General features: G+C 66.7%; 1 protein-coding gene across 5 annotated transcripts; it reads left to right on the forward strand.

Moving 5' to 3' along the window:
- Positions 1-5,897: 5,897 nt before the first annotated feature.
- SLCO4A1 (solute carrier organic anion transporter family member 4A1) lies at positions 5,898-26,360 on the forward strand. 5 transcript variants are annotated; one of them, XM_039864765.1, is made up of 12 exons: positions 5,898-5,921; positions 13,729-14,588; positions 15,379-15,469; positions 16,876-16,997; positions 17,371-17,487; positions 20,137-20,292; positions 21,420-21,615; positions 22,507-22,684; positions 22,786-22,958; positions 23,165-23,229; positions 23,581-23,729; positions 25,544-26,360. In XM_039864765.1, exons 2-12 carry the CDS (start codon positions 13,793-13,795, stop codon positions 25,706-25,708), a joined length of 2,208 nt encoding a protein of 735 aa, XP_039720699.1. In that variant the 5' UTR covers positions 5,898-5,921; positions 13,729-13,792; the 3' UTR covers positions 25,709-26,360. The 5 variants fall into 5 exon arrangements, with proteins under 5 accessions (XP_039720699.1, XP_039720697.1, XP_039720701.1 ...); XM_039864763.1 differs by lacking the exon at positions 5,898-5,921 and adding an exon at positions 6,276-6,419; XM_039864767.1 differs by lacking the exon at positions 5,898-5,921 and adding an exon at positions 6,304-6,419 and having other exon boundaries at positions 13,734-14,588.
- Positions 26,361-26,542: the final 182 nt, after the last annotated feature.

Here is a 26,542-nt window from a genome sequence, read left to right on the forward strand (position 1 = left end):
GGCAAAGTCCCGAAGTCTCAGTTTGTCCCACAGGGGTCGCCCTGAGCCAAGGTCCTCCCTTGGGGTCCCCTCCCTGCCTGCAGCCCCTGCCCACCAGACTCTACAAACGGCTGCAGGGCGGCGGGCAGCCTGGCTTCTTCCCAGCCGCCTGGGACAAGCTTCATGCTTGCCCAGACCCCGGCGCAGCGGCCCCCAGACGGCCCCCGCAGCAGCCCCCCAGTGCTCGCTGAGAACGGCTGCATGGAATCCCCGCCACCCTGTTCAGCTCCTCTGCTGAGTGGCAAGCTCCCTGAGGTCGGCTTCTCGGTTGGGAGTTTGACGCTCATTTTCCGGGAGAGCAGGTGGCCGGCGCCCTGCCTTCAGGCTCGGGGTCTCTGGGCCCTGCAGCTCGTCAGCTGCCCGGTGGAACGGGGCTGGCCAGGACGCTGCCAAGGCTGCCCCTCAAAGGTCACAGGTGGGGAGGAAGGCGGATCAAAGACACGGGCGCCATCCCTCCTGGCTCAGGCAGGCCCGCGTCCCAGGGACTCAGTGGGCGCGGCAGGCAGGAAGCAGCCGTCCCAGGTAGCCGTGCCAGGCCACGATAAGGCCACTCTGAGTGGACCCCGGGGGCCGGCTCTAGGCCGCGGACGTCCAGGGCGCTTCCCAGGGCTGGGGAAGCTGAGACAGCCCTCGCGATCCTGTCCGTGAGTGCGCTTCCCCTCCCGCACACTCCCAGGGCCTCGCCCGGGGCTGCTCGAAGGGTCTCCAGAAAACAACGTGCGGCCTGGGGGGACCAGGCAGGGGCCTACACCACCCCACCGATGGATTGGGGAGAGCCCCAGGGCCCAGCTCTTCACTTTCCAGGGGAGGAGGAGAGAAAAGAGAAGCGTGGTTCTGGAGGACTTCCCGGAGGAGGCGGAGCTGAGGTCGGCACAATTAGCAAAGGAGGGGATTTTCAGGAAGAAGAGGACGGCCGGGCGCAGAGGTCGGGGACGGCCCACGGGCTGACAGTGGCTGGAGTGGCAGGCGGGGAAGGGGTTGACCCCTCACCCCAGGCCAGCGGGAGCCACAGGACAGGAGCCTGCATGGGGGAGGGTCAGGGCCGGAGGGGCACGGGGGCTCTGGGGGGGCGAGCGCAGGTCAGACCGCGCTGCTGCGGAGACCGGACCTCCCTGCTCTAGCGTCTGTCCGTTCGTGTCCATTGTCGTGAGGAGCAGTGGGGGCATTTGGCTCCTGGGGAGGTGGCAGCTGGCAGCAAAGATGCCAGGGCAGGGCCTTGGGGACAGGCAGAGGTCCTGCCTGCTCGATTTGCTGAGGTTCCCAGCAAAGATCCGAGGAGACCCTCACACAGGGCTGCGAAGAGCTGTCGATAACTTAGATGTTTGTGTTTAATGTTTTCAACACCAAAACGGTCTCAATGGAACATAATCTTGCTAGTCACAAGGCCATTACGGGATTTACAGATGCTATCATGCCTCACAGGTGGGTGGGCCGGGCGCGGGAGCCAAGGGCTTGACGAGGCCCGTCCTCCAGCCTTGCCAGGAGGTCCTGCCGCTGCGAGCTAATGTCACGACTTACCCCATGTGAGGTCCTTCTGGAATGTGAGGTCTCTGCCAAGGGGACCTTCTGACCCCCCGCCCCCAGCCCAGACCGGTAGGGCAGGCACTGGGCAGGCCTGGGCAGTTCTGGATGCCCTCCCTGTTCGTAGATGTGACACAGAAACACAGCACGGGGGGTCTGCAGTGACGGGTCTGGACGAGGCCTGGCCCTGCGGGCGCCAGGACCCAGGCAGCCCAGCTCCTCGATTCCTGCGCCACGGAACCACTGGCACGGAGCGGGGCTTCTCCCCACCCCGACGTCTGCCCCTCCCGGACCGTAGGGCGTCCAGGTGTGTTCGGTCGATGTCCGCAGAGCTCAGAGCTGTCCAGCCAGGCGGGGGAGTCCACCTGTGTCTACCCCGCAGCTAAGCCCCAACACCCGGCTCTCCAAGCCATGACCCCGTGGTCGGGACTTCTGAGAGGAACATGATAACACCTCTGCCTGCCCAGGCACCGAAGCCTGAGCCACCGCTGGGGGAACGAGCCCCAGTGTGAATGAGGGTCTCCGCCGTGCCGGGCCCAATGCCCCAATGCAGCGCCGAGCAGGGCTGCCTGTGCGGGCGTGCTAACCACGCGTCGTCCCCGTGCGATTTGTCTGTGCACCTGTAACCCCAGGATGCACCCCCGGCGGCCAGCGTCTGCAAGAAGGCCCGCTCCGTGCAGGGGAACCAGATTCCCCAAGGCAGCAGGTGCCCTGCAAAAGACAGAGATGGAACTGACCCCTCGTCTCCCGAGAGCCACCTCGAGGCGGGAGACAAAGCGAGGGACAGCAGGGGCCTTTGTGGCCTGGAGTTGGCTTCTTGCCATTAGCAGGTCGCTGGTGCCCAGGGCGGTCACCGGGCCTTTTTACAGAGCTGGCCAGGGCCCCAGCCCAGTGAGGCCGCCGTCTCGGTTCCCACGGGAGGCTGGCGAATCGGTGTGGGGTGGGGCCTGATCACCGCCGATGGCGGTGACGGGGCACAGCGAGGGCTGTGTGCGTGAGCGCCCGGCACGGGGCTAGGCGCCGTGGGAACAGGGCGCCGAGGCCCAGGGAAGCCAGTGCAGTGCCCCGGGCAGCGGTCAGCAAGGGACCACGGAGGGTTCGGAGCCCACGCCCTGCTCTGAAGGGGCTCACCCCTCCCGGCTGGAACTGTGGCTTTGAGGACAAGGTGCTTTTTGCCGTCTGTGGACTCTTGCTGCCAAAGACCCTTCCCGTGGCCCGTGCCATCCCCTCACCTGACCGTCTCGACCCCCCGCGAAGCTCTGCCTCTGGGGAGGTCTGGCCTCCCAGACGTCCCTTCCGGGAGCCACCTGACCACATGCTTCTCTTCTTCGATAAGCCGTGTGCCTGCTCTGAGCCCTCACCCGGACTGCCCCAGGAAACAGCCCCGCGCCCGAGCATCTAACGCATCGGCTCCGCTCGCGCACCCACGCGCTGCAGCCGAGGGCGACGCCCCGTTTCACCCTGAGCCGGGTCTCCTCGTCCTTCTGCACAATCCTTCCTCGTGCGAAACGGTGAGATCGGAACTTTAAGATCTTTCTTGTTTGGTTGGTTTTTGTTTTAATTTCTCCAGAAACTCCACTGAGGACAGCCTCGACTTTGCTCCCAACACGTTGTCACCCTTCCTGAGACTTGACGTCAGTTGCCACTAGCTTGAAATGGCCATCCTGGGCGGTCAAAAAGAGAAAAACATTGGCTATTCCCCATGATTCAACTAATACATATGCAAAACTCGCCAAAATAGAAATGACCACAAAACACTGCATCGACACAGAATTTTAATTATTCTTCAAGTACAGCGTCGCTGGCCGACCTAGGTCATTTTCGGGTAACGTGCCTGGTGTCCTGTCTCCAGGCCAGACCGCCAGACCGGGGCATCGAGGTCAGGGGGCACGCCCGGCCTGGCCATCAGCCTGCCCAGGGCCAGGAGAAACTGTCTCTCTGGCTCTCTGGCTCTCTCCCCCACCCCGCCTCTCATTTCTCATCTGACTTAGGATGAGACACGCTTTCCCCCAGCTGCGATGTCCGGGAAGCCAGCTGGAGACAGCGGGCAAGGGGTGTGTCAGAACGGCTTGCACAATCAGCTTAAGGGGGCGCCTCCGAAGGTGACAGCAGAAGCGGTGACGGGCCATGAAAAGAATGTACCTGTCTGAGCCTCCCCGGGGCCCCAGCGGGAGCAGCGCCCCTCCCCCCCCACCAGAGACCTGGGTTCTTTCTCTTTTTCTTTTAATTATTTCCTCTCCAGACAAAACCCCGCTGGGATAGAACTTATTGAGTTCAGAATGTTCCAGGACACTCTGTCAGGCCGCCCGCGTTCTCAAGGGCTGCTGCGTGCCCGGCCGACCGCTCGGGCCCCCTCCCTGCCCCTCCGAATTCCTCCACCACCAGACGGGGGACGAGTCGGCTGAGGGGAGCAGGCCTCAGCCGGACCCTGCTGTGCCAGCGCCTGGAGTCTGGGTCAGACCTGTCATCACCCCGGACACCCCCGGGCTCGCGCCTGCCTCTGCAAGCAGGTGCCCAGCGTGGTCTCAGGGCACACAGGGCACAGGACGGAACATTCTCTCCCCATCCGCCCTTCACGTCAGGCCTGGGGACCAGTCCTGCGGGCAGGTCCCTGGGGGCACGCACCCAATGTGACGATGGGTCTGGTGGGGCCGGCGAGGAAGGGCCACGAGCCCAGGCCCCTGGGGTGGCGGGGGCCGGTGTTCCCCGAAGTGGATGGGGGCCCCATGTGTCCTGGGCCCGAGCAGGACAGCAGACAACGGGGTCACAGGGCGAGCGCCAGAGGCTTTCCTCCGCCCCCCGCCACAGTGTGGGCGCCGGCCTGGAGAAGGCCCGGTCTGGACGCGGCCCGCACGCCCGCGACGCCATGGCTTCTGCAGCATCCTTTCCCGGGCAGGAAGTGGCCTGAGGCTCGGTGCCCTTGGCAGGCAGCCGTTCTTGGCCAGATTTAATGCCACTTTCTGTTTTCTTTTACCTATTTTTATGTAACTTCTCTATGGAAATGACATGGATTTACCTTTTTTAAAAAAAATAATAAATATATCCTTTCAGTGAAACACACGAATTGTTCAAAGGAAAAACACTCCACATAGCGTCTCGAGGGATCAGATGCCAGACGAGGCGCGGAGCACTGGGCCCCGCGCAGCCGCCCTGCTTGAAACGCATTCACGCTGAGCCCATGAGGGGATTGGCCCGCGCCGCCCACCCGCCTCCCGCGCCGGGGAGCTCACTACCTATCGAAGGCATCCCCAGCGGCTCTACTGGGAAGCGCTGCCTCCAGCAGCTTCCACACCTGAGGCCAGGTTCGCGGAGCGGCCGAGTCCATCTCCTCGTGGGGCAGCTGCAGCGTGTGCTCCCATCCACGCCCGGCGTCCACCCCCGCGTCCACCCCCGGCCGCCCCCGCTCCCAGCTCCATCCTCTCGGAGGGACCCTCCCCACCGAAGACAAGACACTTGATCTTTTTCTCTTACAGGGCAGTTCCGGGAATCGGCACCAACGTTCCAGGAGCAGCTGGACCCCCGGCTTCCGGGAGCGGAATCTCGCATGGGGACAGCCTGGGCCCCCCCCAAGGGCCTCACCAGGGACTCCCGAGGCTGGGCGAGCAGACATACGCCCGGCCCCGTGAAGGAAGAGCGCTTCATCAATAACCGGACTGGGACATCTTCCCACAAGCCCCAGCACCTCCTCCTCCCCTCCCCAGCCCCACAGGAAGAGCCAGCCCTCTGCATCTGTCTGCGGCCACCCTCCCTTAGCAGCCCGAGGCCACACTTCGGCTATTTCCCCCTTCCCCAACTATTTCAGGATTCAGACACACACACACGGCTGACTTCTGCAGACTTCTTTTACAATAAATTCATTCTATGGACACAGGAAGGAAAAGCAGGTGTCGCTGTGTGGGCTGCTGAGCGTCCCCGCCACCCCTGTGAGCCCCCGCGGGGGCCGCCTTCACCCCTTCCCGTTCCATTTAGTGTTCTCAGGCCCTCCCAGCGAGCACTAGCAGTGACCCCGTTTTACAGAGGAGGAAACTGAGGCTCAGGACCGAAGCCATGTGTTCGAGGTCACAGGCAGGAAGGCCAGTAGGAACTCAGGCAGGACTTCCTGTAGTCGGCCACGTGTCTAGTGCTTCCTCCGACCTGACATTGGTGTCCCCGTAAAAAACGAGGTCACTTTACCCAAAAGGCAGCAGGCAGGAAGCACTGGATCTCCCAGGTGACCCCCTCAGGAGGCACGCACAAGTGGGCACCCCGGCGGGACCTGGGAGCCAGACCAAGGCTGACAGCGACCTCGGGGGGCCGCTGCTCACTTGCCCCGCCCGCGGCAGCCCCGCGCCCCCGGCCCGGCCCCCCAACCTTTCTGAAAGGTCAGGACGAGACACTTCACTCCTCCCACGGCCTCTGCCGAGGCCTCGGTCCCACACGCCCGGAGCGGCGTGGGTTCCCCCGCCTGCAGTCCGCGATGCCGCGTCTCCGGGCTTGGGGGGGCGGGGAGCGGGGATCAATCAGAGGAAGGTGCGCGGCACCAGGGCCGCCTGGGGATGAGAAGGCGTCGCGGTCCCGGCCCCCGCCCGTCGCCCTTCGGGTCTCGCGTCCCCTCTTCTCGGCCTCAGCCGGGGCCCCGCGCGTCCAGCTCCGCCGGTCCCGCGCCCGCCGCGCGCTCCCGCAGCTGTCACTTCGGTAGGCGGGCCCCGGGGCGGGGAGGCCGGCCCAGCCCTCAAGCGGCAGCCATTGGCCAGAGCAGGTGAGCCGGGCGACCGCCTCTCCACGGCGGGGGCGGGCCCGAGAGCGCATGAATGAAGCGGGAGTGGGCGGCGAGCGGCCGCCAGAGCGAGGTGCGCAGCTCGGCGGCCGCGACCGGCACGGTGAGTGCTCCCGGGGGCGCGGGCCGCGCAGAGTCAGGGGAGTCGGGGCGCCGCCCAGGTGCGTCGGGTCCCGACCCGCTGACGTCAGGAGCGCGGCAGGTGCCTGCTGACGTCGGGCGGGGGCCAGAGGGTGGAGGTGGCGCCGGCACGGCGGGGAATCCTGGCGGGGCGAGGGCCCGGGGGTCCGCACTGCGCCCCGAGACGCTCCGCGGGAGGACGGGAGCGAGCGTGGAGGGCTATCGGATGCAAAATGCACTCCTTCCCACCGCCGGCGCCAAGCCTCCCAGGAGGCTGGTGGAGACGAACGGGATGCGTGATGGGTGGCTGGGGCGCGGGCAGGGATGGAGGGAGCGGCCAGGGCGGGTGGCCGAGCTGGTAGCACAGGGACGGACGCGCCTCTGGGAGCTGCCTGGTTGTGGCGGGCCCCCACCTGCGGCGGATGCCGCTGCTGCTGAGTCAGGGAGGAAATTGTCATGCACAGAAGTTTCGCGCGGGCGACCGGGCTTTGTTCGCGCCAGCTGCTCCGCACACGTCGGGGAGGGGAGCGCGGGCAGCGGAGTCCCTGGGCTACTACTGGGCGGGCGAGCGGGGCGAGTCCCCAGACCCGGCAGCGCCAGCCGTGCCCCTGTCCCCGCCCCCGCCCCACCACGCCGGGCCCTGAGCCGCACCTGGGGGACCCACGCGCTCACGGGGCAGGCAGAAGGCGCGGGAGGATGGAAATGAGCTGCAGGCTCACCCTCTGCGCCGTGGGAGAGCCCACTGGGCTTGCGGGGTCAGCGCCAGGGCGGGAGCGAGGCGGGCTGGCCCTGGATCCCCAGGGCCCTCATCCCCAGCCCCTGGCGCTCCCCCCTGCGGCGGGACCTGTAACAACGCTATAGTTTCCCACCGAGACCAGCGCGTCTCCACTGCTCCCGGGGCCGGAACCTGGGTCTCCCGACTCATCGCAAACGGGCCCTGGGGAGCCGCGGCCGCTCTGCCAACTGAGTTCAGAATGAACGAACGAACGGGGATGGGCAGCCTGGGTGCCGTCCTGCTCAGGGGACAGAAAGCTCCTGGTTTCAGCCAGCTCCTTAATGAAGCAAACAACGGCGATAATACTGGCGAAAGCAGCGGCTATTTCCTGAGCGCGTGGACCGTGCCGGGCCCTGCGCTGAGAGCCTGAGCATCATCTCCGCAGCCCTGGCAACCACACCAGGCGCCGCTCCCGTGCCCCAGACCAGCGAGCTGAGGCACCAGTGGCCGAGCGACCTGGCCGGGCACACCGCCAGGCGGGGGGGTTAGCAGCCAGGTTTGCGTGACTGCAGACGCTGACAGCTCTGGAGGGCTGGGGCAGGCCTGACGCCGAGCAGTGTCTCAAAAGCTGGGTCCCCAGCTAAAGGGGCAAGAGCCTCTGGCCCTGGGAAGCAGGCAGGACACGTTTCAGGAAGCGGGTCTGCACAGCCGCTGGAGGGAGCGGGACGGGTGTCGCCGTCGGACCCCACGCTCCTGACCGCCCTGCGTAGGGACTTTCCCGCTCTCCTGCTGGGCAGGGCCACAGGTGCTGCCTGGAAATCCTCCGAGGGGCTGCGTCCCTCCCTAATGGCTGTAACCTAATCCGCGGTTCCTTGGGTGTGGCTCCTGAAGCAGGTGTCCCTCCCCATTGCCATGGTGAGGTGGCCGGGCACCTGGAGTCTGGCAGGACGATGGCCAAGCGAGTGCAGGTCCTGGGGGCACCTGTACTTACTTCCAGGGACTCAGCTCGGAGCGCCTGCTCTGCCGGCCGTCACGGCCCCGGCCTTGGCAAACCCACGGTGCCTCCAAGCTGCACAGGTTTGCTCAGCTGCCTGCGAAGTCCAAGTTCACTCACCGGCTTAGCACTGTCTCTATGACCCCCCTCCGTCTAGAAGCCTCTCAAGTGTGATCCAGCTTGAGGTCAGCATCGCCGAGTCGTGTAAAGTCATAGCTTGATGGACTCACACTGGAACGAGTGGCCGCTGCTACGGCTGAGTCCCTCAGGCCTCCCCCGCGGGTGACAGGCCGCTAGCCGGTGCTGGCGATGGAAGGGAGCTGCCAGCCCAGCAGGGGACCCGAGGGCTGGCCTGGCCAGGCCATGCTTCCGCTTCCTCCTCGTCTCATCCAGCCGGGGTGTGGACAGAGGCTACGACAATGCTCCCTCTCCTGTCACGTGGCCTCCTGTTCCCAGGAAAAGGCCCGTCGCCCACTTAGGCACATACAGTAACCCTCAGAACCTTGCTTTGTTCTGGGACATCCGGCTGTTCGCCTGGCCGCGCGTGGTTGCCGTGGGTGCGGTGGCGGCCGTGGGCAAGACGGGGTCTTCACCTCGGCAGGTAATGGGACAGGCCCGCGGGGACTCCGCGGAGCATAGGGGCACCAGCTCAGGGCTCAGGCGACCGGGGTGCTTCGGGAGGAGGTGGAGGAGATCGGCCTGGACCCCAGCTTGTGTCCCCTCACGGGCCGGTGGCGAGGGCTGTTCCTGCTGCGGGCCCTGGCTCGGCCCTCAGTCCGCTGTCCTCAGACACGCCTCGTTCCCCTCCATGGCCACATTGCAGCCCCATTTCCACCGGCACAGAAGTAGCTTCTCGGATCACGTTCCTGGGGGCAAGTGGAGGCTTCCACAAGCCACGTGTCTTTTGCAAAAGACGCCCATGGTGTGACCAGACGAGGCCCACCAAGGACCAAGCACGGCACAGGGCTTGCTGACCAAGGCCCAGCTGGCTCCACTATGGGTGACCCACTATGGGTCACAGGCTCCCAGCTGGGGCCTTCCAGTGGGTTCTCTCCTCCACGTGAGCACCTTTGACATGGGGGCTGCCTTTTCAGAGTGGCTTTTTTAGCCAGCAAACCTTGGGGGTAGACCTGAGGCCTCACGCCTCGGTCTGCGCCACAGAGAGTTTGGGGATAGGGATGGGCTGCGCTGAGGGTGGCAGCCATTCCCACCTTGAGGTTGCTTGGGGCCCTTGCATTTTGTCGTGGGTGTCTCCCTCTTGGCAGGCATTGTGGGCCTGGCCCATGGACCGCTGGGCCCAGGAGGCCGCCTGGAAATGGCCGAGCACAGCCTGTGCCTGAGTGGGCCAATTATGTGGTCAGAGCCGCGCCCCCCGGCACCCCCAGTACCCCCAGATCCCAGTTCCCAGTTCCCTCAATTCTGTAAGTGTGTTTCTCATGAGCCTCCAGTGGCAGAAGGCTGGGTCCTCTACCTTGGGGCCCCTTCGCATGATGTCACACCCCCATCCTAGTGGGGAGCCTGAGGCTGGAGAGGCTGGAGGACAGCCGGGGAGCAGGGGGCAGGGCACCCTCCTAGCTCCGAGGCAGCCTCTCTGCGTCCCCTCTCTGTCTCTGCATCGTCCTGGACTGGCACGGACAACTCGCTGTGTTTTCAGATCCACAAACCAAATGCTGAGTGAGAAAGACAAGTAAGGTCACATAGGCCTCCCTCTGGCTCAGTACCACCCCCCTCAGCATCCCAGCTCCCCCCACATGCAAGGATGGACGCAGGGACTTTCATGCCGAGACAGCAGGACACTCCCGGAGGGAGGGACGAGGGACGGCCCTTCATTTGAATTGGTCTCCATGCAAAGCTTCTGTGATCACCAGGTATGCAAATTGGGGTGTAGCAGCAGGTACTTCCGTGGCCGCCCCAGATCCCGCCATCCAGGCAGCTGCTTTATAAATAACTTCGAACCTCGTCTTCGAGAGGTGGAAGCCTCCTCCACTCACCCGCTCCGAAGGAGGGCGCCGGCTGGATCCCGAAGGGAGAGGAGGCAGCTGCCTGGGGAGCACCGCCAAGGATCATGGGGACCAGGACCCCCGGGGTCACAGGAGTGAGGGGGAGGAGCGGCCGGGGGAGCCTGGGGGCTGCCGCACGGTGGGGCTCGGCACAGTGGGGTGTGTTGTAGCTGGCAGCCTCAGCTGGCAGGTGCAGGAAGGAAGGAATTTACGGGCTGGCACAAAAACAGAAAGAAGAAATGAAACCTGTGATTGTCCCCAGCAGCCAAATTCCCAGCAGGGTTCTGGGAGGAGCCTGGGAGCTCTAGCCAACCTCCTTGCCCCCCCCGCCCCACCCTGCCGCAGCCTCCGGCCTACCTGGGGCTGTGAGCCGGCCAGAGCCCTGCAGCCAGGCTCCCCAGGGGTGGGCATAGGATGGGGTCCAGGGGCCCACCACCACCGCCAGGGCGTGAGCTATCACTCGGGGGTCCTGCGCCCCTCCACCTCCTGCACCCAGGGCACGGAGGGAGCACACGCATGAGGGCCCGGGCGAGCATCCAAGGACACGAGGAAGCAGGTCTCGTCCACACCGCCCCAGTCCTTCACGGACCCGCGATCCCAGCGCCTGCTCAGGCCCCTGACTTCTCACAGTGCGACTTGGGGGGCTGGGGAGGGGGCGCGGGCCTGAGTTTCTTCACCGCTGGCAGCAGAGACGGCTCAAGGTGCAGCCCGATGGGCCAGGGCAGCCTGTGGACGGGTGCGGGCATGAGCACACGCATGCACACGTGCACGCACGCACGTGCACATACGCACACCCTTGCCCTCCCCGCTGAAGCCCCAGGCTCCAGGGTCCCCATCACCCTCCCCACTCACTGTCATTGCCTGGGAGCCTGCCACTTCCCGCTTGACCAGGGACAGGCCAGGAGGATTCGGTTACACCCCCTGGCGGGCTCTCCAGAGAGAGCCCGGTAGCCCTGTGCGGCTGGAGGAGGAGGGCAGGTACCCACATCCCGCAGCCGCAGGAGCCTGGGGCGCCAGGCAGAGCCACCAGCTGTGGGGTCACGCAGTCGGAGCACCCACAGACCTTGTCCCTGGTCCTGGGGCAACAGTGGAGTCCAGGGCTGTGGGGAGCTCACTGGCTTGGTGGCGGAAGTCCCCGTCTGTAAGGTGGGGACGAAGGACCCACCTCCCCAGTCCGTGTGTGCAGGAGTGGGCTCTGTCTGCCTGGATGTGCTGAGTGACGGCAAGAGCTCTGCAGGGACGTCCCCCGGGGTGCCCGGGGACAAAGGCCCCTCCCACGGTGGCCGTGAGTGTCCAGGTGACGCAGCCCTGCTCTCAGGGCCGACGCTGACGGATCCTGGACGCCAGGGCTCCCTGGCAGGCATGCTTTCTGCTGAGCACCCCTTGCACCCCAGAGCCCGAGTCACGCATCACGAGTCACAGGGACTCGGCTGCCCGCTTGTGATCCAGGGCCCTCAGCCCTCTAGAGAAGGGACTCCGCCTTTGACAGGAGCAGGATCCAGAGCAGAACTTCAGGCAGACTGGCTGGAATGAGGGGGAGTGGGGTCACAGATCGGGGGAGGTGGCCTCGGGTCCGGCCACCACCAACAAGGATGGCTGAGAGGGATTCTCAGTTCGCACGTCTGTGCTGGGTGTGATTTGGGCTGAGCTTCGTCTGTCATTCCAGGGACCACAGCGTTTGGCTCAGGTTGAACTTCGCCGCTCACGGGGCGGGGAGGGGGGGGGACGGGCACCCCGCTGCTGGCGCTTTGTTTTCAGGGCGGCCTCTCCAGGCACCCGCTGGCCCCCAGGCCTGGCTAGGGCTCCTCGCCTGTGGTGCGTGTGCGTGTGCATGCACGTGCAGATGGTTGTGTTCGCGTACATGCGTGTTGCGCCCGCACACAGATGTGCTGGTGAGTGTGCGTCTGTGTGCGTGTGCACATGCATTGAGGAAGAAGATGGCCGCGTTGTGACCACGGGCGGCCTCCGGGCCTTGGGATTTTGGTCTTCCTATATCCCCACGTTCGGCAGCCCGTCTGAGTGACGAGGCGGGCAGGTGGCAGAGCCGTCCTGTCTCGGGCCTCGAGCGTGTCACCGTGCATGACATTGCACGGCAAGCCAAGGGTTTGCTCCCCACGTCTGAGTGACAGCGGCTTTGGCAGCTGGCCTGCTGTGTGTTGGGGGTGCACCGCCCCTCCTCCAGGAAGCGCTCACTGTCCCTAGCTTGTCTTTCTCGTTCTCTCGTGGCCGAGCCTGGCGAGCCAGTTTGCACAGAGGCGGTGGCACTCTAAACAGACGCGGCACCAGGAACAGGCTCGGGGAGGGGAATGACGGGTGGGACTGCCGCTGTCCGCCCACAGCCTCGAGGCCTGGCCGCGGATACCGCGCAGCACAAGCTTTCCAAGTAACCGGCCGGCCCATATGTGAACGCCATTCTGTCGGTCATGGTGCTTTCAATAGAATGACAGCGAGGACAGTTGTGACACACACACGGGCTCTGAAGCCAGACTGTGTGGGTGGAGTCCTCCTTGCCGCTGGCCGTCCGTGTGTCCCTGGGCAAGTTGCCGACCCATCTTGGACCACTTCCCTTACCTGGAAGATGGGCCGTGCCCAGGTGTGCACACGCAACACGCACAGACAGCCCCGTGAGGGCGGTGCTCAGACGCACCGTGACGTGGGCTTCTTCAAAGCTTGTGGCATCCCCCACCCAGTGGCATCTGCACCCACTTCCCGGCAAGGGAGCTCTGGGGGAGGCGGGGGAGGCGGGGAGGTGGGGGAGGCGGGGGAGCCCTGGGGGAGGCGGGGAGCCCTGGGGGAGGCTAAGGGGCCACGATTTTCCAGTTGCAGAGAGGGGCGTAGCAGTGGCCACTCGCCCGCTGCCCGCTGCCTTGGCAAGACGGCTGTTTGGGGCAGTCTGAGGGGCAGCTAAGGTCATGGTGGAAGGACCCAGAGCCCCAACCTCTGAGGCTCAATCCACAGCATGTGGGGTCACGGTGCCACCTCGGGGGTGCCGGGGAGGCGGGCGCTGCCGTACCTCTCCAAATGCAAACTGCCCCGGACCCGGGCAGGTCCCGGTCTGTGTGCGCGACTCTCACGGGGTCTGATCCCAGGCCTGCGCCCCATCCTAATTCCTCACTTCCTCCAAACTCTGGCCTCAGGTGATTTCTTTCCCCACTGGAGGGCACAGAAAGCTGGCAGGGTGAGGGCTGGGGACGACGCAGGCTCGATTCTGAGTGCGAAGCGTGTCCGCACAGGGACATCTCTGTCACCTTCAGCTGCCGATGACGGAGCGTACAGCTCAGCCAGTCATGCAGAGGCGCCGGGGGGAGGTGCGGGCACAGGCGTCCAGCTGGGTCCTGCCACGTCTCAGCTCTGGTCTGAGGCCTCATGCAGCAGGGGACGTGCCCGCTGCCTGCTGAGCCGTGGCTGGAGACCGGCTGGCCTGAGTGTGGGTCCAGCTGGGGTCCTGGGTTTGGGAAGGAGGCTGGCCAGGAAGGCAAAACCAGCGGCCACCCCAAAGGGACAGGCATGCAGGTGTGTTCTCGCTGACGTGACTGCGTTTGTGGGTGGCTGCAAGTCTGCTCACCAGAAATTCTCTTCGCAGGACAGGCCGGCCACTGGACTACCGTCAAGACTTCCGCCGCTGTCGCTGACCCTCCCCGGGCGAGATGCCCCAGCACGCGATGGGGGACAAGCCCTTCGCCTCGATGCCCCAGCTGGCCTTCCCCAGCCCGCCGCCGGCCCCGGACGAGGAACGCGGCTGCCCCTGCCCCAGCCGGCGTGTGTCCCTGGACCTGCCTCTGAGCCGGGGCGCCCTGTGTCCCTCCGCCCACAGCCTGCCGGACTCCTGCAGCCAGCTGCTGCGCCGGCCGCGGGCGGAGAAGCGGGGGCCCCGCGAGTGCGGGGAGCCGCGAGGCGGGCGGTGCGGCTGGTGGGCCCTGGCGCCCGCCTGTCTGCAGCCCTTGAACACGCCGCGGGGCTTCCTGCTGTTCCTGTGCGCCGCCTCCTTCCTGCAGGGCATGACGGTCAACGGCTTCGTCAACACCGTGGTCACCTCCATCGAACGCCGCTATGACCTGCACAGCTACGAGAGCGGCCTGGTGGCCAGCACCTACGACCTGGCCGCCTGCCTCTGCCTCGCCTTCGTCGGCTACTTCGGGGGCCGCGGACACAAGCCGCGCTGGCTGGGCTGGGGCGTGCTGACCATGGGGGTCGGCTCGCTGGTGTTCGCGCTGCCACACTTCGCTGCGGGCCCCTACGAGGCCGAGGGTGACGTGGGCGTCAGCGCCTGCCCGGCCAACCGCAGCGCGGCCTGCGGCCGCAGCGCCTCAGGCCTGTCCAGCTACCGGCTGGTCTTCATGCTGGGCCAGTTCCTGCACGGGGTCGGCGCCACGCCCCTCTACACGCTGGGCGTCACCTTCCTGGACGAGAACGTCAAGTCCAGCTGCTCGCCCGTCTACATCGGTGAGTGGAGCCGGCGAGGGGTGGCAGCGGCCGACACTGGCCCGGCCCCGCACGAGCCTCGTGTGCGTCTCCCGTGGACCACGCGTGGTCACGTGTGACCGCAGTCGCTCCCAGGGGAGGCAGCAGGTGAGCCCTGGCCTCCGTTTCGCCCCGGCCGACCCCGGCCCGACCCCCACGTGTGTCCTGAGGGGTCCTGGGCAACGGCCTGACAGGCACAAGTCGCTCATGCCGGGGTCGAACCCCTGCCCCCAGACCCTCACATCCGCCCGGGGATATTTCCAAATGTCCGGCCTCAGCCACCCACTTCCCGCCAAGCGAGGCCTCACTCGGGGCCTGGCTGCCCCGCCGGGCGCTGCGGGCTGCAGGCCCGCTGCCTTGCTCCCCACAGACTGTTCATCTAAGCCGCTCAGTGGCTGCCATCGCAGGGACCAGGGGGACTTTGGGCCACCTTGCTCCAGCGAGGAAGTGTCCCGCCTGCCGACCTCCGGGCCCCCAGCCCCCGGGATCACCTCATCCTGCATGGCGAGCGGCTCCGGACCACGGCCCTTTTCAGGGGCAGAGTCCCAGTGCCACCTGCAGCTGGCTCTGAGGGAAAATTTAAATCCCCTTAAAAAGTTGGCGCCAACAGACTGAGCGGAGGCCGCACAGACGAAAGTTCTGCTTTAAAGGGCCCCTCCCCGGGACGGGGGGCGGGGGGCAGGCGCGGGGTCTGAGTCACACGCCCGCCAGCCCGGGGGGGGGGGCGCGGCGCAGGCCGGGCCGTCTCCCCACACTCCTGCCTCCTTTCCAGCCACCTTCTACACAGCGGCCATCCTCGGGCCCGCAGCCGGCTACCTGATCGGGGGCGCCCTGCTCAACATTTACACAGATATTGGCCGCCGGTGAGTGACCGGGGGTCTCTCCTGCCCTCATGTCCACAGGGGGCCCGAGCGGCCTTGGAGCGGGGGCGGGGCACCAGCGGAGTGTCAGGTGGTCGGGGACTGAGGCTCTGGCCGACCCGGGCACCCGTGAGTGGCTTCACGCACGGGCCTGGGGAAGGGGACGGTGTGGCCAGATGGCTTCCGGAAGCCGTGTGAGACCAGACCACAGTTCCTCTGACGCCTTTTGCAATGGGAACGTGACTTACCTGCTGCCCGTGTCGGCCCCTTTCATGTGGGTTTCCCGGCACCAAGCAATCGCTCGGTTCTCCCCGACACCAGCGGAGTGTCCCCAAGTCAGCGCGGCTCTGGCACTGACTTCCTGGTGGGTCCCTGGGTCCCCTACACTTCTGTCCCCTGGGCTACAACTTGGAGGTTCCCACGACTGCCTCCTCAGCTCCGTAATTTGCTAGTGGCTCACGGGACCCAGGAAGGCACTCACTGGATCTCCGGCGTGTCACGGGGGGGCCTGGGGGCAGGCGGGTGGCAGAGCCACACAGGCACGGTGGGGAAGGGCCACCTCCGGGCCCTCCCAGCGGGGTTTGACGAGGCTGCGTCACGTAGACGTGGCCGAGTGAATGGCTGACCACCGGTGGTCAGGAGGGTCCTCGGAGGCCCAGCAGTGGGGCCGAAAGCCCCAACTCACTAAGCTCATGCTTGGCCTTTCCGATGAGCAGTCCCCCACCCAAAGCCCCCGAGGGACCCGCCGAGAGCGGCCATGGTAGAGCCAAGGACACTCCCGTCGCCTGTCACTCGGGAAGCGGTGAGGGGTTGGGCAGCCGTGTGCCAGGAACCGGGGCAGAGACCAGAGCTGTTTCCCGTTACTCCGCGCCGTGGGTCTCTCTCTGCTCTCGTCTGTGGTGCCGGGTTTTGTAAATCTGAGCAGCAGAGAGAGAGACAGAGACAGAGACAGACAGACAGACAGACAGAGACAGAGACAGAGAGACAGAGAAAGACAGACAGAGACAGAGACAGACAGACAGAGACAGGCAGACAGACAGAGAGCCTGCGGCGGGCGGGGGGTCCTCGGGGCGGAGCGGGGCGCTGGAGGCTGGCCCCGTCCTCGGCACCACTGTCGGGCTGGCTCCCCTGACGTCTGCTGGGACACGTGGTGGCACTGCCAGCTACACCTCGAGCTCTCTCTGCAGATGGCACGTCCCCATCGAGGGTCTAGCGCTCTGCCACCTCTGGCCTCAGTTGACTCAACTGGGTGTCCATGTGCACGCCCTGTGCAGAGCGCAGGAGGTAGGTGGGGCCCGCGTCCCTTGCTCTGCGCCCCCAGCCTGCATGGACCAGCACGAGGGACGTCCCGCTCATGTGCCCTGGACGCATGTGGGCGGGACGCTGAGCCCCGATGCCTCTCCCCACAGGACGGAGCTGACCACCGAGAGCCCGCTGTGGGTCGGCGCCTGGTGGGTGGGCTTCCTGGGCGCGGGGGCCGCGGCCATCCTCATCGCGGTCCCCATCCTCGGCTACCCGCGGCAGCTGCCAGGTGGGTGCTCCTGCCCCGGGGGTGCGGCGTCCTGCCCCTGCCCCCGCCCCGGGCCGTCTGGGACACCGAGGAGCATGACAGAGCCCGCCCTCCGTCCTGTGGGGCCGCCCGGCCACCCCTGGGCCCCCCGCCCCGCGTCCTCCCCGTCAGGAGCCATGAAAAAGGCCTGCTTGGGTGCGGGGCGGGAGCACCCCTCTCCTCGCCGTCCCGGCCTGTGCCACCTGCTGTTCCCTGCCAGCCGGTCCCCGTGGCATGTGCCCAGTTGACATTCGCCCCGCGTGCTCTGTCCGCTGGATGGTCCCGGGCTGGGGAGGGGCAGTGGCTCCGAGCAGCCCGTTGGCGCCTGCCCCCCGCTGACATCCACGTCCCCCAGGCTCCCAGCGCTACGTGGTCATGGGAGCGTCTGAAACGCACCAGCTGAGCCACAGCGGCCCCAAGGCGGCCAGCAGCCCCGATTTTCACTTCGGGAAAATCATCCGAGACCTGCCTCAGGGCGGATCCTTGGGAACTGCCCCTGCCTCTCGCAAGCGGGGTCAGCTTCTTCTCACCCACCTCTGTGTGTCCTGCAGACCCTCCGGGGGTCCCTCGCTGAGTCTTGGCCCCAAAATCAGTGTGCAAGCTACCCTGCAGGCCATGTGGGGGTACACAGCCCCCAAACCCCCTCCAGGCCCCAGTCCCCAGGGGCACCCCTGACCCTCAGACCTGTCCCAGGAGTTGCCCCTAGTGGCCTCAGCCCCTCACCACGCTGTGTCCTCCGACCGCCTTGCTACGTGTCACCTCCTCGTGCCCCCTGCCCTGGGGTCCCTGAGGACGGGGAGGGAGCAGGACGGCCCCGGCCCCCACCCTCTGCACGTCTCGTCCGCCACCTTCACCCCCCCTTCCCGTTGTGGGGGACGTGATCTTGTCGTCCTCATTTGCTGTGGAGACAGAAAGACCTCGGGATGCTGGGGTCTCAGAGGGATGCGGGACCTGGGGCTCCTGGCCCCCCAGGCCTCCCGGGGTCTCCCCCAGTCCGAGTCCTCAGCTTCACGGCCGCCACCTGCCCGGCAGCATTGGAGCCGGGCAATAGCAGGTGGGCGGGCCGCAGCGGTGGGAGCGAGCCTCGCGCCCATCTTCAGCACAGCGGGGCCAAGGGTGGCATCTGGGGAGGCATCTGTCCCCCACCCACCCTGGAAGGGAGGGATGGCCGTGCTGAGGGCGAAGGAATGGACAGTCCCTGCCTCATTTAGGGCTCTGCTCTCCCCACTTCCTGTTAGACCACCCGGGACAGACACCCATCCGGAGGGCGCCCCACCGCAGGAGAGAGCATCTCTCTGCTCACGCTGCTCCGGCCTGGGGGTGCGGGGGGCACCAGTTCCCTCCACGCAGCACCAGACACCAGGCCCGCCAGCAACCTGGTCCCCTGGATCATGGCCTGAGATCAGGAAGCTCGTGCCAGGCTCGGTCCCCCAGGCCCGAGGCCGGCAGCAGAGGGGAAGTCCCTCTGTTAAGGTCACGGCTAGTTCTCTGGGCAAATTCAGCAGGACGATCGCAGCAGAGTGGCCCGCAGGCTACTAGGACTGGGACGGAGAAGCAGGAAGTCCGCACGCCCCTGGGGGGAGCCTGGCGTAGCCAGGTGAGGCCAGGAGGGACTGGCCGCACCCAGGCGTGCACAGCGGGCTGTGCCTGACCGGGAGCCCAGTGCAGTGAGGGTCGGGATCGGGGGCAGGACCTTGTGAGTGCTGCTCTGAGCGGCTGGTGTCCAAAGCCAGGCGAGCGACTGTGTCCTTCACTAGGCCACTGATCGAGGGTCTGGGCGCAGAGGCTGACGGTGGCTCCACCGCACGGTCCTGCTTCCCCGAGTCCAATTTGTCGTTGGCCTCCGTCCTCAAAAAGAAGAACATTTGAGTGTCAAGAAATTCAAAGTTGTTGACACATGCCGGGAGGCCCAGCACTGACCTCGGAGCAGGCGCGGCCCCTCCTGGCACCACCTCTGGGGACAGGGATGTAACCTGTTGTAGACACCTCTGAGCTGGGCCCGGGTCCCTGCCGCGCGGCGGCTGAGGGGCCCGGGGACAGTGGGGCGCCCAGAGGCGTGCTGGGGCAGCCGGCTGCCCACCGAGGCTCGCCTCTTACCTCCAGGCCTCCCAGTGCTGTGACCGCTCTGCCTCTTCTGCTGTCATCAGGGGGCTTTGTCCGTTTTGTGACATTTTAATGGTCTCTGGGCGTCTTACCGGGCTGAGCGGCGTCTCAGGCACGGCACTGCTCCAATCCCTTGTGAGGCAGGACCCCGGTCCCCCACGTGGCTGGCTCTCAGACAGCCTTGTGCTCATCCCACGAGTGGGCCGTGGCTGACGCCGAGCCTGCCGCTCTGTGTGACGCCGGGAAAGCAGAGCCATGGGGTGTGACGCAGGCTCTGCCAGGCTCGCGGCCCACAGCTGACATTCCTGACAACCGTGCCACAGAGCTGGCTGTCACCTTGAGTGAACAGTTCCCCTCCACCCTCCGCCAGACCTGAGACCACGTGCTCAGGCTGTGCAGGGCCTATGTCCTCTCAGTCCCCAGAAGGGGGTCCAGGCCGGTCCACCAGGGGGTCAGCAGGCCAGGTCCGCGGGGCCAACGCCAAGACCCTTCGTCGGGCCCCTGGCCTGTGGCGTCACTCCCAAGCACATGCCGAGAGAAGCTGGGGAGCTGGCCAAGCTCCCCGAGGCTCCTGGGAGGGACTTTCTCCAAGTCTGCAGGGCTTCCTGCCCCCCCCCCCCCCCGCCACGGGCTGCTGCCTGAGGACGACCCCATCCCCCTCCCAGGGCCCCGCCAACAGCTGCCCCCAGAGGTGACTAAACAGTGTCAGGGGTCACCCAAGATCACTTGTCACGCCAAGGCCGGAACGCTGGCCGAGGCGGTGACAAGGTCCTTCCATAGTCAGCGACGGCAGCGTTGACAGGAAGCTGCAGGCTCAGACCCTGGTGCGGGTTCCCCCTCAGCCCCGGTTTCTGGAATGCGTGTGGGTGCCCCCACCGCACTGGCATCCCCCCTCCACGCCCTCTCAGAACCGGGGCTCCCTGTGCTCGGTGGGAAGGAAGGTGGCCTCAGGCCCCGCAGCCTCCTAGCTGCCCTGCGCCCACTCCGGCCTCTGCCTCTCCCCTCGGCCCCCCGTGCAGCTCCACCTGGCTCCTCCTGAAGAACCCCACGTTCATCCTGCTGTGCCTGGCCGGGGCCACCGAGGCCACGCTCATCACCGGCATGTCCACATTTGGCCCCAAGTTCCTCGAGTCCCAGTTCAGCCTGAGTGCCTCAGACGCGGCCACCTTGTTCGGTAAGAAAGCTCCCCGAGCTCTTTCATGTGTTCTCGGACATGCGAGGGGGCTTTGAGAGCCGTGGGCAGCGCTGTGCCACGTGCGGTCCGGCCTGGGCAGGGACGGCGAGTGTCTGGGGCTCTTACACGAGGTGCCGCTGCTCACGGGCTGATGGTGTTTACGAGAGTGACTGTCCTTCCGTGTGCAGAGTGCTGACCGGTCTCTCCGGGGGCCCCGTGCCATGCTGCCCTCCTGGTGGGACGTGCTCCAGATCGGAGGGCTGGCAGGAGTGGGCTCCAGCTTGTCCGTGCCACCCGCTCGCCACCCGGGGCCCCTGCCTGTGCCATCCCTGGCTCACTGTGGGAAGGGTTTGGGTGGTGGTGCCCCTGGGCACTTGGATCCCCGGTCCTGGCCATCCCCGTGAGCCAGCTGTCCAGTGTCCCACGGTCTCACAGACCATGAGGCTGGAGCCCCTGGAGCTGCCCAACCACAGGTGCTCTGTGCCCAGGGCACGCTGGCCTCCTAGGAGAGTGAGGGCCCCTCAGCCCCCTCCCGCATGGGGCAGCTGGGGGCGGGAACGTGCCCGACAGGAGGTGGGGGCCGCCATGGAACACCGGGTCGGTGTGTCTGTGCGGCACCCACCGACCCCGCCATGTCCCCAGGGCCCCCCTGCGTGGGAGGAGGCCTCAGGTTAGGGCCCAGCCCCCGTTCTCTGACTGGTGCCCGCAGACCCCACCCAGCAGCCGCCTCCCCTCCCCCGCAGCGGCCCGTCCCTGCACCGACACCCCCTCCTGGAGCAGCCGTGTCCCCTGGGGTGCCCCTGCCACCCCCAGAGCTGGCTTCGGTCCCCGCTGAGGGGACGGGCCCTCCGAGCCTGGGACTGTGGGGTCGGCCCACTGCCTCTGGAGCCCTGTGCCCACTCACGTCGACCTCTCGGTGAATAGCCGTGGCCGCAGGCATCGAATGTCCCCACAGCGCCCTTGACCTCTGCCGCCCCCTCTGCTACCCCGGCCCTGGGCCCCTCCGCTCGGGGCCTGGAGCCCTGAGCCCAGAGCTGCCTCGGACGAGGCCGTCTCTGCGCCTCAGTTCCTGCCTGGAAAGGGGGTGAGGGCCCCGCAGCCCTCATGAGCCCCGGCTTCTCCTGCAGGGTACCTGGTGGTGCCGGCAGGCGGCGGTGGCACCTTCCTGGGCGGCTTCTTCGTGAACAGGCTCAAGCTCCGCGGCTCAGGCCTCGTCAAGTTCTGCCTGCTGTGCGCGCTGACCAGCCTGCTGGCCACCCTGGCCTTCCTCACGCACTGCCCCAACGTGCCCATGGCAGGTGTGACGGCCAGCTATGGCCGGAGGTGAGGCCCCGGCGCCCCTGCCGGGCACGGCAGTTCCTGGGGTGGGGGAGGCCGGTGCCTGCAGCGGGACTGCACCCTCAGGGGGCGTGCGCCACACTGATTAGCGGCTCCCGCGTCACTGCCCCCGGGCTCCAGCCAGCTCTGAGCCTGTCTTCCCACCTGCGAAATGGGACGGCCGCTCAGCCCACGTCTACGAGGTGACGTCGAAAGTGGCCGAGCATCGGCCCCGTGCGCCCCTGTCCTGAGAATGGGAATGTGAGGGGAAAGGCCCGTCGGGTGTCGATCTGGGAGAATCTGAAATGGAAGCAAGGGACCGGTCCTGGGACCCCAGGGGGACCCCCCCCCCGGAATTTCTGGGAGGTGACAGCGAGGCCGCGAAGCAGAGACCGTGGCAGCTTTGTAGGACAACCCGGACGGGAAGAACCTAAGAGCTGGCGGAGAGCGGCGTGGGTGACGGCCGCCGTCCCCACGCGGGGGGCTCTGCCAGCACGGAGGACGCTGGTGCTGGGGCCACCTCCAAGGTGGCTTTGAGCAGGGAGAAAAGAACACGCGTGTCTGCGATCGCTGACATGCAGCCGGGGCCAGGGTCAGAGAACCCGGCGGAGCCACGGGGCGGGGCACAGTGCCCTGTCCCCCTGCGATGTCTCCCCTCGAGCCGCGTGAATCCACTGCCCGTCGTGAAGGCCAGCCAGCGGGTCGCGCGCCACACCTCTGGGGCGCAGCTGGGGCGGGTTTGCCTCGCCGTGACGCTCCCCAAGGACCCCGGGCGGGAGGCGATGCGTGGACCCCTGTGCCGCACACGCGCGGGGGAGACCCGGGGCACCCCTGCGTCCGTCTGGCGCCCCACCCGGAGCCGGCCTGCGCCCCACCGCCCGCCTCTCTCGCCTGCAGCTCGCTGCCCGAGGGCCGCCCGGGGGACCAGCTCGCGCTGACGGCTGCCTGCAACGTGGCCTGCGGCTGCCGGCCCGAGCACTTCAGCCCCGTGTGTGGCTCCGACGGCCTCACGTACTACTCGCCCTGCCACGCGGGGTGCCCCGCGGCGGCGGCGCCAGGCCCGGGCGGCCAGAAGGTGAGGGCGCTCGCTGCCCGCGCCCCGTCTGCGCGCCCCGGATGCGGCGGGGGGCCCCTGCCCCTTCCTCCCGTAACCGGCACTGTTGTGACGGTTCTCAGGTGTACCGAGGCTGTAGCTGTGTCCCTCAGAACTTTTCCTCTGGTTTCGGCCATGCTACTGCAGGGAAATGCGCTTCCGCTTGCCAGAGGGAGCCCCTCCTCCTGGCTTCCACATTCGTTGTGATCATCTTTACATTCCTCGGCAGCATCCCCGCGCTCACGGCGACCTTACGGTAAGCTCCAGGCGGGTCTCACTCCGCTCCAGAACCTTCCCTTGCAGCCAAGTGGAGCTCTGCAGGAAAGACCTGTGCCCCTGTGAGGCGCTTCCCACCGGGGAGGCGGCGGCGTGGCCGGGGGCGTGGCCGGGGCTCGGCCACTGGCGTGGGGACGTGCCTTGGCGACCCGGCCGGGGCGCTGACCGAGCGTGCTCCCGTTGCAGGTGCGTCCGTGAGCAGCAGCGGTCCTTCGCGCTGGGAATCCAGTGGATCGTGGTTAGAACCCTAGGTACTGTGCAGTGTGAGGATGTCGTGCCGTGTGCCCGCTGCACAGGGCGCCTGGCTCACGAGGCTGGTCAGGCATCGTGGCAGGAGGCCGGGCCGCCTGGGGAGGGGCACCATTCATTCCCCGACAGTCTGCTAGAGGGACCTGGAGCCGTTTCTTGGCCCTTTCCGAAGGCTCCACGGGGGCGGGGGTCCTGGGGAATCACTCGACACGGTGCCAAGGCCCCAGAGAAGGGACGTTTAAGACCCGTTGCACCCCTGAGAGCACCGGTGGCCAGCATCCCCCTTCCGAGAGCTGGGGCCCCCCAGGTCTCTGCCGCTGGCACGCTGGGCTCTGAGTGGCCTCTCTCTGCAGGCGGCATTCCGGGGCCCATCGCCTTCGGCTGGGTGATCGACAAGGCCTGCCTGCTCTGGCAGGACGTGTGCGGCCAGCACGGCTTCTGCTTCGTGTACCAGAACGCGGCCATGAGCCGGTACCTGCTCGTCGCCGGGCTGGTGTACAAGGTGAGCTGGGGCGGGGTGGGGGGCTGGACTCTTCTCCCCTGGCTGGGGGTCCAGCGGCCAGCCCCCGGGGCCTGCGGCTGAGGGCATGGCTGCTGCAGCCGGTTTGCAGAGTGGTGCCCGTGCACGTTTACCGCTGTTGTTGGGACCGTGGTGACACGGTGGCGGTAGAGGGGACAGTGGGATGACAGTCGCAGGGTCACCCTCCGCTCACAGCCCCTCCCCCGCCTTCCCAGGCCTTCGCCACCACCGCCCAGCGGTTTGCCCTGTGCCCCGGGCAGCTGAGGCTTGGAGGAACAAGGCCAGCTCCCCGCTGCTGAGCGCAGCCCTAGCTGCCCCGGGCACAGCCCAGCCGCGGTCGGCGTGACGGCCCGTGAGCCACGTGACTCCCTAAGGTGGTCTGGGCACCGTCTGCTTCCCAGCCCGACCCTCTGTTTCCAGCTGCGTAGAGAAGCATCCTGCAGTGACTGTCGGCAGGCGCCCCTGGGCAAAGCCCAGAATTTATGTTCCGAATCCACCCCCCACCCCTGCTGGAGGAGAAGGCAGAAGCCTTCCGAGCAAAATGAAACCCCAAGGCCAGTCTGTAAGAGGGTCTCCTCCCTTCCTTGGGCCGAGGGCGAGCTCAGGACAGCCCACCGGTAGGAGCCCTTTCCGGAAGGGACTCGAGGACAGGTGCCCTGGCTGACCCCGATTTATCTCCCTGTGGATTAGGCAAAAATAGCCCAGTGTGACAGGGATTTGTGCAGCTCTGGATGGAGGCTCAGCTCACAGCAGACCCCCCCGGGGGGCCGGCCCCGCCTTCTCTGTCCTGTTGTGTGGCCCCCACCCAGAGCACAGGCTCGTGCCGGACACCTGTGATGACCCTTCGACCTCAGCACAGCCACTGAGGCCGCAGTGCTTAGGGCTGGCCTGCAACGCAGGTGCTAACTCCAGCAGGGGGAGCAGATGGCTGCGCCCCTAAATTGCTCTGCCACAAAGTGGAAACAGCCCCAGGCCCTCGTGTGGCCTCAGGCCCCTCAGCCCCTGACGCCCGGCCCACACCAGCGTTTATGGCTCAGAGGCAGACTCGTGTCCCCAGAGGCCGCATGCTCACACCAGCCTTTGCAAGGCCGCATGCCATGCCCACCGTGACCCGTAAGGTCAGAGCACTCCGAGGCAGGCTCCTGGGGCCACCGTCACAGAGGCCACGAACCGGGCGGCTAAAACGCTGGGACTTCGCGCACTTCGGGAGGCAGAAGCCCCAGATGCGGTGTCCCCTTCCAGGGCTCGGAGGCGGGACCCGTCCCAGGCCCCTCCCCTGGCTTCCGGGGCTGCCGGCAGCCTCACCCCAGCTCCGCCTCCCTGTTCCCAGGGCTCTCCTCCGTCGTGGCCGTGTCGCACATGTGTCCTTTTCTCTAAGGACGCAGGCACTGGACCGGGGCCCACCCGCTCCAGGACGCTCATATCTCGAGATCCTTAACTTAACCGCATCGACGGGGCCCCCGTTTCCAAGCAGAGGCTGGGGGAGGGGCCAGGCTCCAGGGGGCGGGGCGTGAACGTGGCTTTGAGGGGCGCTGTCCGGCCCTCGACCAGCCCCCCGCCCGGTGCCTTTGCTTCACGTCGAACGGCGTCTCCACACGCTCGTGGACAGTGTCGGTGTCCACACCCGGGCCGGCGGTGCAGGGAAGGTGGTCTTCTCGCCAGGGCAGGGGCCTCAGGGCCTCCAAGGACCCCAAGCCGAGCGGGGGGCTCAGGGTCACGCGTGCTGGGGCCCCGGGCGGGCAGCTCCGGGGGCGGGGGCAGCCCAGTGGCCACAGCCAGCGGCTCCTTTCCCCCAGGTGCTGGGCTGCCTGTTCTTCGCTGCCGCTTGCTTCCTGTACAAGGCCCCCTCGGGCCCCTCCCACGGCCTGGAACCCTCTCTGCCCAGCCAGTCCTCGGCCTCCGACACTCCCGCGGACCTCCAGGCTGCCCACTCAGCCCTCAAGCTCCAAAGCGACATCTGACGGCTCGCCTGCCTGCTCCGAGCCCGAGCCAGCACTCGGCACCCCCAAAACACCATCCAGCTGCTCCCTGGAAGGGCCTGCCCCTCGCCATTGCTCTCCTAGCGCTGAGGTCCCTTTGAAAATCTCCCACTGGATTCTGGGGGAACCGAACCAGGGGTCACCCGGTGCCCGAGCCTCGAAGGCGGCAAAGAGACAGGACGCGAGACGCCTCAGAAATGCACGTAGGAGGGGGTGGGCGGCCGTCCCTCTGGCTCAGGAGGGGGGCGCCCCACGGTGCCCACACACGATGCCCACGAAAGCCCCGGGCGGGCCCCCGGTGGAGTAGAGCGGGGCGCTGGCAGCCAAGCCGAGCGAGGCCCCCGCCCGCGGCACGTGCTCACGGAGCCTTCTCCTCGACGTGTTGTCCAGCACCTGCTGTCACCCCCCGTCCCGGGACAGGCGCGGCTTGCATGGGCGTGTATTTATAGACCCATATTTTGGATAAACACTGATTTTTAGCGTGTTTTTTACCTGATCACGTGGTGGGCAGAGAGTGCAGTCAGCAGGCACCTGTGGACGTCGCCTGGAGGGCCTCGACCTTCCCGGGGTGTTTGTTCCGGGCGTCCTCAGTTAAATCGTGTGTACGTTAATATATTTTAATATTGAAAACACACGCCCCGTCCGCTGTGCTCTGTTTCTGTGGGCTTGCGAAGCCTGGTCGTTTCGCACATCCTTTGTGTGAGTTCTCGTGAGTCTGCGGCGGGCCGCCCGCATGAGCCATCACTTGGTCCAGGGCCTCCAGGTGGGCGCCCCTCCCTCCAGGGTCCGGACACTACCTGGGCCCTCTTCCCCTCA

Source organism: Pteropus medius, unplaced genomic scaffold (genome assembly GCF_902729225.1).
Source record: "Pteropus medius unplaced genomic scaffold, Ma_sr-lr_union100, whole genome shotgun sequence".
Taxonomy (NCBI): Eukaryota; Metazoa; Chordata; class Mammalia; order Chiroptera; family Pteropodidae; genus Pteropus; species Pteropus medius.

Excerpts from the sequence above, each read along its gene's own strand:
- SLCO4A1 (XM_039864765.1), top strand. The coding sequence starts at position 13,793 with ATGCCCCAGCACGCGATGGGGGACAAGCCCTTCGCCTCGATGCCCCAG. Across the intron at positions 20,293-21,419 it reads AGACGCGGCCACCTTGTTCG|GGTACCTGGTGGTGCCGGCA; the intron begins GTAAGAAAGCTC and ends CTTCTCCTGCAG. Across the intron at positions 23,730-25,543 it reads TCGCCGGGCTGGTGTACAAG|GTGCTGGGCTGCCTGTTCTT; the intron begins GTGAGCTGGGGC and ends CCTTTCCCCCAG.